The sequence below is a fragment of the Delphinapterus leucas genome, chromosome 8, assembly GCF_059928025.1.
Source record: "Delphinapterus leucas isolate spDelLeu-1000000601 "Yukka" chromosome 8, BTC_Dleu_Yukka2, whole genome shotgun sequence".
Taxonomy (NCBI): Eukaryota; Metazoa; Chordata; class Mammalia; order Artiodactyla; family Monodontidae; genus Delphinapterus; species Delphinapterus leucas.
This window is the reverse complement of record NC_143136.1, coordinates 45,357,551-45,375,469: the sequence shown is the minus strand read 5'-3', so window position 1 is coordinate 45,375,469 and position 17,919 is coordinate 45,357,551. Positions and strand designations below refer to the sequence as shown.

Here is a 17,919-nt window from a genome sequence, read left to right as displayed (position 1 = left end):
AAGAATACTTGAAATGTCAACTAGAGATTTTTTGTTTGTTTATTTGTTTGTTTCGAAGTTCAAATCCAATCTGAGTGGCCCCACTAACAAGAAGCGTGGGCCTGTACTGAGGGCATCCTCTGCCTCAGGCACTATGCTAAGGGTTTGCATATTTTCTCACTTAATCTTCAATAAAATTCCTTGAGAAAACAAGATTTAGAGAGGTGAGGTGACTGGCCACGGTTATTTTTGTACAGCAGAATCTTGTGAGCAAATCCCTTCTTCAAGATGAAGAAAATTATTGCCAAAGAAAAACCAGGTGTGAGAAAAATCAAACGTATTGTGTTGTTCAAAGTTTGAAGGTAGTGTTCTGAGCTTATTCACTAATTTAGCTAATATAATCTTAATAACCTCCCACTGTAATCCATGGATTTATCATCCAAAGTGTTGAGAGAAAGAACAAGTTGTGACTCACTACAAATGTAAATCATCCCAGCAGAATACTCCAATCCATTTCCACGTGGACAGCCAAATAGCCTCCTCACGCATTCCATTAATGATTGTGTAAGTTGGGGGGGTGGAGGTGGGGAGAAGGGGAGCAGAAGTGGAGGCCAATATTGTGTGGCCTTTTGACCACCTCGGATTTGTTTTACTCTCCTATTGTTTAGAACATTCTGTTATTTATTACTGCCAGGCACTGTATCCAAGAATAGAGTTCCAATTCAGATTAAACCCTTACCCCTCACAGCCGTTACAATTGTCTGGTGTTAGAGTCCTACTGCAACAGATTCTTTGATACTATAAATGTATGATTATAAGTAATTCTCTTTTAATTACTTATTATATAATAATATCATATTTTTCATTTTCTTTTTTTTCCCCCTACCATAATGGACATTGAGAATATGCTAGGCTCTTTTCCTTAGTTAAGATCGACTTCCACACTCTTCAATGAAAGAAATGACGTTCTTTACTTTGGGATTCAGGTACTTAAGTAATTCATGTCATCAAGAGCTAAATATAGTAACATCTTACCTTCAACCCAGGATTTCCTGGAAAACCAGCGGAACCAGGTATCCCAAGAGGACCCTATTAAAAGAAACCAGAAAAGTGATTAGACATGTATTTTAATTAACATGAAATCTTTTATTCTGTACTTTGACATATAAGAATAATCCACTTAGTACTTTAAAATCACAAAGATAATAATATAATCATAAGAACCTTACAACACTGATATGAAATTGTGCTAAAAGACATGTCCAGTGGTATTAAACATAACAGAATTTCCTAGTTGTAGCATACGAGAGTCAGTCACAAACACAGTTTGAAACAATTGCTTCTAGAGAAATTACTTTCTTTGTGTTAACCAAGTAATAAGGATAGTTTTTAGAAAGTTACACATTGTACCAAAATCTAGGACTTCACTTTATAAAAATGATGATGAAGAATCATCTGGATATTTTGGAGTGATTTTTTTCAGGCTAATAAAAAGTGAATATGTGTCACTATACTACATTTGGGAAGGCATGAATAGAGTCTAAACCACTGATTTAAAGCTGGATTTAAAGCAAATGAGTGTAAGAGGAATTTCATTCTAGGTTATCCTGATTCTTCTTTGAGGACTGTATTTTAAATCCATCAGTTTTGCATTAATAAAAGCCCTTTTAAATTACACTTATTTTTCCTCCCATAGTTTGTTTCCTTTTTATGAGTAACAAGGGAGAAAACATCTTAAGGGCAAGTAATTTCAAATCCGATTTACCCTCCTAGTACTGAATATTTCCCTGAGCTTATCGTGTTTTTCACATATCCACTGTACGGACCATGCTGTATTCTTGTTCTTTTTATATACTCATCTTTCAAGACTAAGCTTAAAAGTTATTCCTCTTTAAGTCTTTCTTGACTTCTTTGTCTCACTACTGGTGTCGGTACAGGTAGGTTCCCATACTTCAGGTTGCTTTCCCTATTACAGAAGTTAGCAATAGCATTATGCTACAATATCAATTGATATATCTCTCTTCTTTGATAGGGCAGGTTTCAAAGACAAGTACTATGTGTTTATTGTCTTTCTGTTCCAAGCACCTGGGACACAGTAGGTGCTTTGTAAATGGTAATGAATGTGCAAATGGAAGAATGAATGAATAAGTGAATGAATGAATATGAAAGTAATATACTCACCATTGGCCCAGGTTTTCCAGGCATACCATGTGCACCTCGTTGTCCCTAGTTAGGAGAAGAGGCAAGATAACGGTGCATTTTCTACAGTATTTGTTGACAATTCATTTATGTTATAAAAATGTCTATGTTAAAATTGGAGAATGAATATTAAGGTTAACTGACAACTTTAACTAGGTTAATAGCAATAAAAATACACATTTATACAACATGCGTAAAGTAGCAATAAGCACATCTATCCTTACAGAAATAAGAGAGAAAAATCAAGACTGGAAATACAAACTGATTAAAATGATTCTTTTTACTTGAACGTGTCACTTCTATCAAATGAGCTCAAAGACAATGAAACTTTGAACACCGGGCTCTTCTTAATAGTCAGAATAACCCAGAGGAAGGAATGCGCTCCATGTAAAACAAAAACCTAGAGCACCTGTGCACACACATGTACACACACACACACACACACACAAAGGAAATTAAGTAGTAGTGAATGCTGCGGGTGTCACCCAGATCCCCCTTCAGCACAGAAATAATCATTCTACCACTGCTGGAAGTGTTATAAGCTGTGATGGCTCACAGTTGAGACCCTCCCCACAAATTGCTGAAAGGAGTTAGCTATACCAAGGTTATGCCCTTCCATGGTCAGTGCAGTGGTACAAAAGATTAGCCCCCATTTGAAACAGTCTGAAGAGCCATCCCAGCTCCACTGTTCCCGTGGAATGGAAGGCTCATGAAGATTGAGGTCTCTGTTGCAAATGCAACACAGTTTAATTTCTCCCTATGGCAAATTCTGCTTATTTTATTAATTTCTTCATAGGTGTAGTTTCTTTATTTTTTTAATAAATTTATTTCTTTATTTATTTTTGGCTGTGTTGGGCCTTCGTTGCTGCGAGTGCGGGCTATTCTTTGCTGTGGTGCACGGGCTTCTCGTGGTGGTGGCTTCTCTTGTTGTGGAGCATGGTCTCTAGGTGTACGGGCTTCAGTATTGTGGCACATGGGCTCAGTAGTTGTGGCTCGTGGGCTCTAGAGAGCAGGCTCAGTAGCTGTGGGGCACAGGCTTAGATGCTCCACGTCATGTGGGATCTTCCCAGGCGAGGGCTCAAACCCATTTTCCCTGCATTGGCAGGTGGATTCTATTTTGAATTTTATTTTATTTATTTTTTTATGCAGCAGGTTCTTATTAGTCTTTAATTTTATACACATCAGTGTATACATGTCAATTCCAATCGCCAAATTCATCCCACCCCCACCCCCACCCCCGCTTTCCCCCCTTGGTGTCCATACATTTGTTCTCTACATCTGTGTCTCAATTTCTGCCCTGCAAACTGGTTCATCTGTACCATTTTTCTAGGTTCCACATATATGCATTAATATACGATATTTGTTTTTCTCTTTCTGACTTACTTCACTCTGTATGACAGTCTCTAGATCCATCCATGTCTCAACAAATGACCCAATTTTGTTCCTTTTCATGGCTGAGTAATATTCCATTGTATATATGTACCACATCTTCTTTATCCATTCATCTGTCAATGGGCATTTAGGTTGCTTCCATGACCTGGCTATTGTAAATAGTGCTGCAACGAACATTGGGGTGCATGTATCTTTTTGAATTATGGTTTTCTCTGGGTATATGCCCAACAGTGGGATTTCTGGATCATATGGTAATTCTATTTTTGGTGTTTTAAGGAACCTCCATACTGTTCTCCACAGTGGCTGTTTCAATTTACATTCTCACCAACAGTGCCAAGAGGGTTCCCCTTTCTCCACACCCTCTCCAGCATTTGTTGTTTGCAGATTTTCTGATGATGCCCATTCTAACTGGTGTGAGGTGATACCTCATTGTAGTTTTTTTTTTTTTTGGTGGGGGGTACGTGGGCCTCTCACTGTTGTGGCCTCTCCTGTTGTGCAGCACAGGCTCCGGACGCACAGGCTCAGCAGCCATGGCTCACGGGCCCAGCCACTCCGTGGCATGTGGGATATTCCTGGACCAGGGCATGAACCCGTGTCCCCTGCATCAGCAGGCGGACTCTCAACCACTGTGCCACCAGGGAAGCCCTCTCATTGTAGTTTTGATTTGCATTTCTCTAATAATTAGTGATGTTGAGCAGATTTTCATGTGCTTCTTGGCCATCTGTATGTCTTCTTTGTAGAAATGTCTATTTAGGTCTTCTGCCCATGTTTGGATTGGGTTGTTTGTTTTTTTAACATTGAGCTGCATGAGCTGTTTATATATTTTGGAGATTAATCCTTTGTCCATTGATTGGTTTGCAAATATTTTCTCCCATTCTGAGGGTTGTCTTTTCGTCTTGTTTATGGTTTCCTTTGCTGTGCAAATGCTTTGAAGTTTCAATAGGTCCCATTTGTTTATTTTTGTTTTTATTTCCATTACTCTAGGAGGTGGATCAAAAATGATCTTGTGTGATTTATGTCAAAGAGTGTTCTTCCTATATTTTCCTCTAAGAGTTTTATAGTGTCTAGTCTTACATTTAGGTCTCTAATCCATTTTGAGTTTTTTTTGTGTATGGTGTTAGGAAGTGTTCTAATTTCATTCTTTTACATGTAGCTGTCCAGTTTTCCCAGCACCACTTATTGAAGAGACTGCCTTTTCTCCATTGTATATCCTTGCCTCCTTTGTCATAGATTAGCTGACCATAGGTGCGTGGGTTTATCTCTGGGCTTTCTATCTTGTTCCATTAATCTTTATTTCTGTTTTTGTGCCAGTGCCATATTGTCTTGATTGCCGTAGCTTTGTAGTATAGGCTGAAGTCAGGGAGTCTGATTCCTCCAGCTCTGCTTTTTTCCCTCAAGACTGCTTTGGCTATTCAGGGTCCTTTGTGTCTCGATACAAATTTTAAGATTTTTTGTTCTAGTTCTGTAAAAAATGGATTGGTAATTTGATAGGGATTGCATTGAATCTGTAGATTCCTTTGGATAGTATCGTCATTTTCACAATATTGATTCTTCCAACCCAAGAACACGGAATATCTCACCATCTGTTGGTATCATCTTTAATTTCTTTCATCAGTGTCATAGTTTTCTGCATACAGGTCTTTTGTCTCCCTAGGTAGGTTTATTCCTAGGTATTTTCTTCTTTTTGTTGCAATGGTAAATGGGAGTGTTTCCTTAATTTCTCTTTCAGATTTTTCACCATTAGTATATAGGAATGCAAGAGATTTCTGTGCACTAATGTTGTATCCTGTAACTTTACCAAATTCATTGATTAGCTCTAGTAGTTTTCTGGTGGCATCTTTAGGATTCTGTATGTATAGTATCATGTCATCTGCGAACAGTGACAGTTTTACTTCTTCTTTTCCAATTTGTATTCCTTTTATTTCCTTTTCTTCTCTGATTGCCATGGCTAGGACTTCCAAAACTATGTTGAATAATAGTGGTGAAAGTGGACATCCTTGTCTTGTTCCTGATCTTAGAGGAAATGTTTTCAGTTTTTCACCATTGAGAATAATGTTTGCTGTGGGTTTGTCATATATGGCCTTTATTATGTTGAGGTAGGTTCCCTCTATGCCCACTTTCTGGAGAATTTTTATCATAAATGGGTTGTGAATTTTGTCGAAAGCTTTTTCTGCATCTATTGTGATGATCATATGGTTTTTCTTCTTCAATTTGTTAATATGGTGTATCACATTGATTGATTTGCATATATTGAAAAATCCTGCATCCCTGGGATAAATCCTACTTGATCATGGTGTATGATCCTTGTAATGTGTTGTTGGATTCTGTTTGCTAGTATTTTGTTGAGGACTTTTGTGTCTATATTCTTCAGTGATCTTGGTCTGAATGTTCTTTATTTGTAGTATCTTTGTCTGGTTTTGGTATCAGGGTGATGGTGGCCTCATAGAATGGGTTTGGGAGTGTTCCTTCCTCTGCAATGTTTTGGAAGAGTTTGAGAAGGATGGTGTTAGCTCTTCTCTAAATGTTTGATAGAATTCACCTGTGAAGCCATCTGGTCCTGGACTTTTGTTTGTTGGAAGATTTTTAATCACAGTTTCAATTTCATTACTTGTGATTAGTCTGTTCACATTTTCTATTTCTTCCTGGTTCAGTCTTGGAAGCTTATACCTTTCTAAGAATTTGTCCATTTCTTCCAGGTTGTCCATTTTATTGGCATAGAGTTGCTTGTAGTAGTCTCATGATGCTTTACATTTTTGTAGTGTCTGTTGTAACTTCTCCTTTTTCATTTTTAATTTTATGATTTGAGTCCTCTCCCTCTTTTTCTTGATGAGTCTTGCTAATGGTTTATTAATTTTGTTTATCTGCTCAAAGAAAGAGCTTTTAGTTTTATTGATCTTGGCTATTGTTTTCTTTGTTTCTATTTCATTTATTTCTGCTCTGATCTTTATGATTTCTTTCCTTCTGCTAACTTTGGGTTTTCTTTGTTCTTCTTTCTCTAGTTCCTTTAGGCATAAGGTTAGATTGTTTATTTGAGATTTTTCTTGTTTCTTGAGGTAGGCTTGTATAGCTATAAACTTCCCTCTTAGAACTGCTTTTGCTGCATCCCATAGGTTTTGGATCGTTGTGTTTTCATTGTCATTTGTCTCTCTAGGTATTTTTTGATTTCCTCTTTGATTTCTTCAGTGATCTCTTGGTTATTTAGTAACATATTGTTTAGCCTCCACGTGTTTGTGTTTTTCATGTTTTTATCCATGTAATTCATTTGTAATCTCATAGCGTTGTGGTCAGAAAAGATGCTTGATATGATTTCAATTTTCTAAAATTTACTGAGGCTTGATTTGTGACCTAAGATGCGATCTATCCTGGAGAATGTTCCATGTGCACTTGAGAAGAAAGTGTAATCTGCTGTTTTTGGACGGAATGTCCTATAAATATCAATTAAATCTATCTGGTCTATTGTGGCATTTAAAGGTTCTGTTTCCTTATTTATTTTCATTTTGGATGATCTGTCCATTGGTGTAAGTGAGGCGTTAAAGTCCCCTACTAGTATTGTGCTACTGTCGAGTTCCTGTTTTATAGTTGTTAGCAGCTGCCTTATATACTGAGGTGCTCCTATGCTGGGTGCATATATATTTATAATTGTTATATCTTCTTCTTGGATTGATCCCTTGATCATTATGTAGTGTCCTTCCTTGTCTCTTGTAACATTCTTTATTTTAAAGTCTATTTTATCTGATATGAGTATTGCTACTCCAGCTTTCTTTTGATTTCCATTTGCATGGAATATCTTTTTCTGTCCCCTCACTTTCAGTCTGCATGTTTCCCTAGGTCTGAAGTGGGCCTCTTGTAGACAGCATATAGATGGGTGTTTTTTTTTGTATCCATTCATCAAGCCTGTGTCTTTTGGTTGAAGCATTTAGTCCATTCATGTTTAAGGTAATTATCGATATGTATGTTCCTACGACCATTTTCTTAATTGTTTTGGGTTTGTTTTTGTAGGTCCTTTTCTTCTCTTGTGTTTCCCACTTAGAGAAGCTCCTTTAGCATTTGTTGTAGAGCTGGTTTGGTGGTGCTGAATTCTCTTAGCTTTTGCTTGTCTGTAAAGCCTTTGATTTCTCCGTAGAATCTGAATGAGATACTTGCTGGGTAGAGAAATCTTGGTTGTAGATTCTTCCCTTTCATCACTTTAAGTATATCATGCCACTCCCTTCTGGCTTGTAGAGCTTCTGCTGAGAAATCAGCCGTTAACCTTATGGGAGTTCACTTGTATGTTATTTGTCGTTTTTCCCTTGCTGCTTTCAATAATTTTTCTTTGTCTTTGATTTTTGCCAATTTGATTATTATGTGTCTTGGCATGTTTCTCCTTGGATTTGTCCTCTGTGGGACTCTCTGCGCTTCCTGGACTTGGGTGGCTATTTCCTTTCCCATGTTAGGGAAGTTTACAACTATAATCTCTTCAAATATTTTCTCAGGCGTTTGTCTCTCTCTTCTCCTTCTGGGACCCCTAAAATGCAAATGTTGTTGCATTTAATGTTGTCCCAGAGGTCTCTTAGGCTGTCTTCATTTCTTTTCATTCTTTTTTCTTTATTCTGTTCTGCAGCCGTGAATTCCACCCTTCTGTCTTCCAGGTCACTTATCCGTTCTTCTGCCTCAGGGTTTCTGCTATAGATTCCTTCTAGTATGGTTTTCATTTCAGTTATTGTATTGTTCATCTCTGTTTGTTTGTTCTTTAATTCCTCTAGGTCTAGGTCTTTGTTAAACATTTCTTGCATCTTCTTGATCTTTGCCTCCATTCTTCTTCCGAGGTCCTGAATCATCTTCACTATCATTATTATGAATTCTTTATCTGGAAGTTTGCCTACCTCCACTTCATTTAGTTGTTTTTCTGGGGTTTTATCTTGTTCCTTCATCTGATACATAGCCCTCTGCCTTTTCATCTTGTCTATCTTTCTGTGAATGTGGTTTTTGTTCCACAGGCTGCAGGGTTATAGTTCTTGCTTTTGCTGTCTGCCCTTTTGGCAGGCGGATTCTTAACCACTGCACCACCAGGGAGGTCCCATAGGGTGTCGTTTCTGAGAGCACTCCAAAAACAAATTTCCTGCACACAACTCTGTTATAATGCCATTTCCTTGGAAAATTGACCCGTATATCATTGGTGCCAGAGGTAGTCAAGAAAGCCGATGCTAAAATGGAGTTTTAAGCTGGATTCCTCCCTGGCCAGCTGGCAATAGATGGAGTATGGACTTCTCTTGGCATGCTATAGTGATTCAGTAGTAAATATTGTCTCCAGTAGTGAACTCAGATAGGGTACAACTGTAAGGGAGTGGGCTATGGGTGCAATAGCTCAGGCATTTGAGAAAGTTTAGGGGATGTAACAATTACAAAGTTAATGGAACTGCATGGGTCTTGTCAAGTGAATCCATTGGAGAAAGATGTTGAAAGGCTGATGGTAATTAATCATCAATATAAATCTCCCTAGCAGCATTTAAAAATATTGTCATCTTCTACAACCAGAGGGAAGAAAAAGTTGAAGATTAGACCCAGGACTTTATGATAAAGGTTTAAGTGCTCTTGAGAAGGTTGAATTCTAAAATGTGGAAAGTCTGCTATGCCATGGTCAGGGTCCTTGATTGGAGGGAATGGGACCTTGAAATTTGGCATTGGGATATCTTAGAAACTTTGAAATCTCAAATAGCCTGAAGCCTCTGGGCCTACAGAAGTGGTCCTTACCACCATTAACAGCTTATACTTCTCTCTTGCTTAAAGATGAAACAAAGGCCTCTACTTTATCAGACAACATATGCCACCACCACAACCACCTGCTCCTCCCCAGACCAACAACTAGCATCAAGTCACAAAATAACTGCATTGAGGAAATGCTGTTTCTGATAAAAGAGTGAAGAGACTATACACTAAAAAATCTATAAGTCCTATACATCTTGTAGAGGCAGAATCCAAGAAAGAATGTATGGGACTAGGTCCTGAAGGTACTGGATCAAGAGGGACAGGATATAAAGCTGGAGAATTTTAATGATTTGGAAGCACTCTCCCATAATACATATTTAACACCCTGATAAAGACCCTGGGAAATGTTGTTAAGAGGGACAATAGTTCTTAGAAACTTGGAAAGAGCAATGGCACACACTAAGTGAAGCAGAAATGCTGGAACTGCCTGGGCAGATGGTATAATAAAGCACAGAGAAGTGAACACAGTAGATTGGATATAATATGTACGGCTGGATAAGGCAATAGCTGACTATATTCTACAATATTCTCTACATTTCCAGAGGATACTCTGCCTGTAAGTGATAAAGAATGGCCTAGTGAGAGGGTCTCACTTCTCCTGAATCAAGGCCCTGACTTTGGTATCACTGAGAAGCACTAAGGTGGTTGTCTTCTATGGGATAATAGTAGGGGATGTTATAAACCTGGGAATTTTAATTATAATGGGGATGATAGGATATCAAAATAACAGAGGCCAGGTGGCAGTCCTTAATTGTCAAAAGAAAAGTGGGTGAAATATAATGAACTGCAAGTTTGAAATATTAGCAAGTATAGCCCAACTTTCAGAGAGCTGTGATGAGAATGAACAAAATAATGTCCTCCTCCAGGTTCAAGGTAGATGGACAGACAGCAAGAGAATTTCTCAATCTGTACAACTAGGGAAGATGATCAGGAGGCTCTAATCTTTAAAAGGGTTTATTCATAGTACTTACCTTTTAGGATTGTGATGAACAAGAGATAAAGATATTTAGAAGAATGCTTGGCAGATAATAAGTGCTTGATAAATATTACCTGTTATTATAATGTGATTACTACTCCAAAGTCTATGATTCTCCATGCTGCTAAATTTTTTTATTATTTCTTAAATTCTGTATTAAAATAAGTAGGCAACAAATGTACTTTGGTTATGTAAGATGTTAACATTAACAGAAGGTAGGTATAGTGTACAAGGGTACATGGAAACTCTCTTCTATTTTTTCAACTTTTCTGTAAACCTAAATTTGTTTCAAAATAAATAGTATAAAAATTACAAAGTAGGCAACCAGTATGTAATTCTCATTTAAAACGCATATTCAGTAAAGCATTTGAGAGAGTTGAAATACACATACTTACAGGAGCACCCTGTGGCCCAAGTCTCCCTCTCTCTCCTGGCATTCCTCTTGGGCCCTGCAGATGATAGAGAAACATCTCTTGAAATATCTTACTTGAATTTCTAGGGTAGTTTGATTTCACTACTCAAATCGATCAAGACTCATTATAATTGGCCTAAATAGATTTCACTTAACCTAGCTTTAATGGCCTAAATCTACAATAATCCTGATTTGATCACTGGGCACTGAAAAAGAATAAGGGCATTCAACAAATAAGAAAAACAATGTAATGCAGGAAGCCTTTTCTATTTGAAGGGGTAATTCTTTTTTTTGCGGTATGCGGGCCTCTCACTGTTGTGGCCTCTCCCGTTGCGGAGCACAGGCTCCGGACGCGCAGGCTCAGCGGCCATGGCTCACGGGCCCAGCCGCTCCGCGGCATGTGGGATCTTCCCGGACTGGGGCACAAACCCGTGTCCCCTGCATCGGCAGGCGGACTCTCAACCACTGCGCCACCAGGGAAGCCCTGAAGGGGCAATTCTTATAGTGTGCTTGCCTTTCAACTGATAATAAAGGATTATTTCACCAGCTAACATATGTTCTCTAGGTCCTTTTTTTTTTTTTTCATTTAAACATTCTCTTAGTATAATCTAAAAAAGCAAAGAATTAAATTTATACGTACCATTGGACCCATGGCACCCATTGGTCCAGTAGGGCCAGCTTCACCCTAAAGCAAAAATGAGATCATATTACAATATGAGAAACCTTCAATTGATATTCATATCATTCTGTTCCATGTGTGTGTTATTTTAAAGGTTTATTTTTCAAAGTGAGCATTTGAAAGGTATACTTTCAATGAAGGACCTCAAAATTCTGCTGTAACACCTTTTCTCAAAATACAATGGAAATTTAGCTCCTACAGAAATAAGTCTAAAATAATATTGGGGATTTAAGCAAGATTGATAGAACTATCATACCTAGCCACATTAATTAGAATTAAAAAACTATTTGTCTATGTCTGATAATACTTTAGGTCAAGTAAAATTTAGAAAGCTAAAATTGACTGTAATATTCCTTTAAGATCTCTTATAGGAAGCTTAGAAATGACAAATTTAAAGCCAAATGCTTTTCCACATATGTATTTCATCGTACTTTCTACTAAAAAGTCATCTGTACTTCCTGAATGTTCTCTTTCCCTCTAGAAGCATAAATAAATTTGGGAAAGAAATGATGGCCAAAAGGCCCTAGAATTAAAAGGGTACTAAATAATGGGACTAATGAACCATCTAAAACTCTCAGATATTTTTAAAGAAAAAAGAAAGAGTAAATGTGCTTTAGAGGGTGGATTCATAGTGCATCTTTATATAAAGATAACAGCCATCCTACATTGGTAGAAACCCAGTGCCATGGTGGCTGTTCTTGGTGGCAAAATTAAGTCATGTTGTGTACCCTGCTAAATCTATTGCCACTCATCGATGAAAGGTTATATTTATCTATTAAATTTATCTACTTAACTATTCATTTTTTATACTCCTCTTTCCTCCAGAACTATTTAAGGTGGTCCTGAAAAAAATTTTAGACTTGAAGCAGAACAGAAATGCTATAGTGAGGTTGTATTGAGATACTATACAATTACCTTGGAACCGATTGCTCCAACTTCACCTTTAGGGCCTTCAAGACCTTTGTGTCCCTGAGAAGAAAAATATAAATTTGCATTTTACTGCTTTTTTGAGCCTCAGAAATGTAAAAGAAGAACCAAAAATAAGCTCACAGAAAGTACCTTATGAAAACGGATCTCAGATTTACAGTTGTTACTCAAAATGTTTCCAAATTCTCAACCTTTTTTGAAAGTCTATTCAAAGAAAATTAAAGTAGGGTTTCCCTCTTTAAATAATGTTTTCAATGTGCAATGTTCTCACCTTTCAAATTTTTGTGACTTCATAGAAATTTATTTTATAGCAACAAATAAAAAACCTATGGTGGCCTTAGAGAAAACAAATAATTATAGAATTTGTATAGTTATAAAATATGGTTTATATCCAGGAGTGATGTTCAAAATATTTAATAACGAGTATAGGAGCAAGCATTCTATCATAAGCTCAACCACTCAAAACAGAGGCCAGTCAATGTACACTGAGTGAATATCAACCATGCTTTCAGATAGACAGATAGATATGTAATTTCCATATATGTATGTAACATAATAGTTACATATTAATTATCCTGAGTTATAAAGAGAGAAGCATTCTATAGACTTCCATGTCTGAGTTGGGGTGAGTTGGCTAGGCACCCTCTGTGATCTAGTACACTTTTTAGTATTGTGTCATTTATTCCACTATATAGTAATTGCATATTTTCTTAACCGAATATCATTAGCCTGAAGCTGAGAGTCAGCTTTGGGCATTTCTCATTTATCACTGTTTTTTCTTTTATAGCACAGTATTCATAGTATTCGCAGTATTACATAGTAAGAACTCAAAATACATTTGTTTATAGAATCAAATGAAATTCAAAGGAAATGTAAAAAAAAGCATTGTGATTTTGGTAACTGCAGATGACTACTACAACCACAGCCAGTTAAGGGCAATTGACAAATGGAATTGTAACGATTTTGAAGGTAATGCTCCCCAGACCCTACTCTATAAGCCACAGTATCTAAAAGGATTACAGGGGATTGAACTTACTCGGTGACCCTTCAGGCCTGGAAGACCAGGAGCCCCAGGAAATCCTCGAGCTCCCTGTCGAGGGTAAAAAAAAAAACCAGATAAGGCATTTCAGAGTCATTAATTGCATAATACACTTTTTCTTCCAAGAAATATCTGGTACATAGTTTTTCACTAACAAACCTAAGAAGAAAAAGGAGAAGTATATTTTTACCTGTCAAAATACATCTAGGTGATCAAAAATTAGCAAGGCAAATGGAAACATGTCTTACACAGAGACACGGATTAATGTCAGGTATTGATTTGATGACATTTTTAAATTTTCAAATTATATCACTGTATTATAATTAATAAAGAATAAACAACAAGAAAATAAACCTGAGTCAAGCTGCTCAGTGTCTGAATCAAGCAGCTCAAGGTATAGGAAAAATAATCCGAAGAACTTAAGGAAAACTATGCTTTCCCACCTTTATATCGTGTTTTATTTGTGGTAGAAGAATGTATGTGTAGCAAACCAATATGATTTATTTTTTCTGAACTTCTAAGTATTAGCAGCAGAATATGATTAGAAAGATTATATTAAAATGTGATCAGAAATTTCTTAAAATAAAATGTTCAGGAGAAGCTTGTGGATTTGTGATTGTTTAAAAAACTGAGAAAATGAAATATCCAACAGAAAAGAAAGTCAAGAAATACGAAGAGAATGGGTTGGCTCCTTGACCCAGCTTCTTCATTTCTGTTAATTCTATTCTATTCTAATTCTATGCATCCTTCACCTAAGCAGATTAAATAAAAAGAAAAATAAAAATCAAACACTAAATAAAATCCAAATGGCATGACTATTTTGAAATGATGCTTGAAACTTTTTCCTCATACCCTCTTAAAATAGATAAGGAACCAGTGACTTAATTATTCACTTATTCTGGTTGACTACATTGATTAGGTTTTGAACTGGATGCTATTAATACTGCCACCAGTAGACTGAGCACCTTGATAGCACAGACTGATGCTATCAAATATTATCAATTATTATTATTAGTCTGCATATCCCTGGCACTTAGCCTTATGCCTTAGTAGTGGGCATTCAAGAATAAGCATTGAATAAACAACTGAACGAAGAAATGGTTTAACATTCATCATCTTTTTCATCTTCTTGACATTCATAGTGCTTTTCCTAAATCTTTCTTAAGGAACTTCTCTTGTACTAGCACAATCTAACAAGTAAAATCCTTCTGTTCTGTATTATCATAGACTTTACTTAAAGTTAATTGAATGAATAAATAACTCAATAAATGAAATTTGTATGATAAAAGCAAAGCAATAATTCCTCTGCGACCTCTTCCAGGGAAAATGTTTCTGTAGTGTTTTCTAGTGGGTTATCATAGTAAGGGCACATCAAACCATGCTCTCTGAACAAATAAAGTTCCACTAATTCTTCTGTTTACACAGCCTGACTTAGGAATTCGTTCACTTCAAAAACTCCCTTTAAGTTTTTCCACTGGAATGCTCCCCTTTACTGAGATTCGACTCCCCTCCATCCTGAGCAGAAACTCAGTATACATCCATCTAAGTCTATAGGGGAATTACTGAGCTATGCTATTTCAAATAATTAGTTAACTTTTGAGTTTTTGTGGTCTGCAAGGGAATTCTCATATGATTACATATCTCTAATATAACAAGAAAATAAACCAGATGTACTTGTGCTCATAAAATTTTTCTCATTCTGCTGACCCAAGACTGTCATCACACCCCAATCACACATTGTTGCATCGCACTCACAGAATGCATCTGTGACATGCTGGCAGGGCACGTTTCCTCCCCGTGGAGGGCCCACGCTGTGAGTAGGTGCAAGAGTGTAGCAGGGCAGGAGGTTCAAGCCTGGATTGGTTCACGTGGACATCTGTGCTAATGACTAAACCATATGTCTTTGTCTGCATGGACTTGTCTGCATGGACTTTTCAGGGGGAGGAAAGGAAAGAGAGAGCGGGGAGCTGGGGAACTGGTTTTGTGTTTGTAACGAAATAATCCTTACAGCCTTGTAAATTCCCTTAAAAGATCAGCATTTATTTGCTTAAAAAAATCCTAGCATTGAACCTCATCAATCTTCAGAAAGTAAAGGGGGAATAATTCAGTATTGTTGGATGTATTGGGTGGTAGAAACATTAGGATATTATCGGAAATATATTAAGTAGGAGGCCAAATCAGTTTAGGGGATTTTGGACAAGGAAAAAGTTTAAGAGCAGGAATGTTAGAACATTTTTGCTTGCTTATCATTTTCTAATTTTCCCCATTGCCTGTGTAGTGCGTCCTAGGGGAGGGCCTATCAAAGTAATATGAGTGAAGAAAGAAAGGTGGGGTCAGAGTGTGGCCAAATGGCCCAGGTCTTGAATTCTGGTGGAGCCAGTTGCCAGGGACTTCTCCCTGTAGTAAGCCAAGCGGGAAGAAAACAGCTGTATTAGGAGAGCTGGTGATCAGTACACCTTGTCATAAGATTTTAGGGGCCAGAACATCAATCAAGAATTTCAGTCAACAATAGGGTTTGGGGAAGCAGCCAAAAAGGAATCTTGTCCACAATTTATTGTTCTAGGATATAAAAAACAAATCAATAAACTCTTTAAAGCAGTTGTTTTCAACATATGAATAATACAAAATTAAAAATACTAAAAATATCTTTAAAAGAAAAATGGGATTGATATGTTGTGAAATTTAAGTAAGTCAAGCTGGTGACCTAAATGAAAATTTGATACTCATTTTGGAAAGAATCCATGTTAGGTTATGATATAATTTTCTAGCTCTAGGAGGGTCATTCATACGGTGCCAATGCAAAGCAGGCAATTGGAATTAGCTATCACCCTGGCAAATCGTCCTGTTTCAGAATGACAGAAGAGAACATATCTTGGTGACAGTGCCTAATACATGCGCAGGCAATGAATTGCGAGGTAATTTTAAATGTTCTTTATTTTTTGAAGTTTGTCTTTACATTGTTGTATTGATCAGTATAAACTTACCGGAGATCCTGCAAATCCTACTTCACCAGCTTTTCCATTTCTACCAGGCTCACCCTTTATGGAAAAAAAGCAAAGTAGAGGGAAGCAAAGAGGAATTAAAATGTTCTCTCCTGAGACTAAATGACAAATCAATTGCAGATAAAAAGTCTTACTTAGAAAGCTCATGCCCATTGCTCTAAGCAATGTAAGAACACAGCTCTATTCCTGATGGCAATCCATTAGAGCAAGTCAGTTTGTGATTTCACTCATTTATCAGAAGAAGAAATAAATATAAATTATACTGGTCTCACCTAGCTCACCATTTTATGAACATCAAAATTTACACACACACATACACACACATGCTATGAAATTCTACATCAACATGTAGCACTGAATTAAATAAATAGTGCTTCTTACAATGATATGTGCCATTTCATTCTTGTGATGAAAAAAAGTTTAAGAACTACCAGAGATATTTTCTTTATGGCCAAATTCATTGTAATCCACTTAAATAAATCTCATGATACACAAAGAGAAAATATTTTCATGGTTTAATGTCACACGGACGTTGATGGTTTACCCATAATTTTATCCTCAACTTTGGTACAACTAACAAAAGAATCCAGAAAAGCAAATCTGTTGTTATACCCTGTTTTTTGCTCTTTGATCAAAGAACAGGGTGTTCTTTGTTCTTTGATCACATGTTCTTAATGTTAAAATCTAAAGTTTAGTCATAACTTTAATTAAAAATTCAATTAAAGAAATGTAGCATTTCTTCAAATGCTCAAAATTTCTTCAGTGCTCAAAATGAAGCATTTTGAGCACTGGAGAACAATATTGACACTATTTTACTAACACATTTTTAAAAATCCATTTAATGAGGGCCTCACAATGATGTTTTGGGATGAAAGCAATGTATTTTTCCTTAAGATCACTTCAAAAGCTCTACTACCAAAGGTTGTTGCTATTGTGACAATTCTAGTATCTCATGGAGAAATCATAATGGAAAACATGAAGAATGCAGGCAAGGATACAGTACCTATTATATTATTATTATAATAATATAATACCATCAAAATTAAGAGCACTTTTAAATTTTGTAAAATTCCATTCTGACTTCTCCAGCTTTTAGTGACTTTAATGACAGTTAGAAATGGAGGAAATGAAATGGGAACCAATGAATAACATTCATGCTAACACTGTAGCTCCTTCTTAGCCTCTTTCAAAATTTCAAAGCAAAATGAAGAAAGGTAGCTTACATCTTCACCAGGTTTTCCAGGAGGGCCCTCTGGTCCACGTGTACCAAGTGGACCCTAATAAAAAAATGAAACAACACAAAAGGAAAAAAAGGATATTTACCTATATTTACCCATACCCATCAATGATATAATCCAAAATATGGCTGCAACAAACGAAAAATATCATAGAAAATAACTTTATTAATATTCTGAATTTTATGTTGTATCTGTCAGATTATATGCTCAACAGGAAAAAAGTTCACAAATGCAAGTATCTTAGCACTTTCTGCTGACCACATTCAAAGCCTCTGAATTTAAATACTCTGCCAAAAGAAACGTACAGCTTAAGCACAGTCCATAACAGAGG

General features: G+C 36.7%; 1 protein-coding gene across 1 annotated transcript in view; it reads right to left on the bottom strand.

The window, feature by feature from the left end:
* The window catches only part of COL5A2 (collagen type V alpha 2 chain), a 155,161-nt gene that overhangs the window by 37,277 nt on the left and 99,965 nt on the right, over positions 1–17,919 (bottom strand). Inside the window, exons 11-18 of the mRNA XM_022567234.3 lie at positions 17,574–17,627; positions 16,333–16,386; positions 13,346–13,399; positions 12,298–12,351; positions 11,344–11,388; positions 10,687–10,740; positions 2,161–2,205; positions 1,015–1,068 (exon numbers count right to left, since the gene is read on the bottom strand). Coding sequence (XP_022422942.1) covers positions 1,015–1,068; positions 2,161–2,205; positions 10,687–10,740; positions 11,344–11,388; positions 12,298–12,351; positions 13,346–13,399; positions 16,333–16,386; positions 17,574–17,627 — 414 coding nt within the window. The remainder of the gene's footprint in view (positions 1–1,014; positions 1,069–2,160; positions 2,206–10,686; positions 10,741–11,343; positions 11,389–12,297; positions 12,352–13,345; positions 13,400–16,332; positions 16,387–17,573; positions 17,628–17,919) is intronic.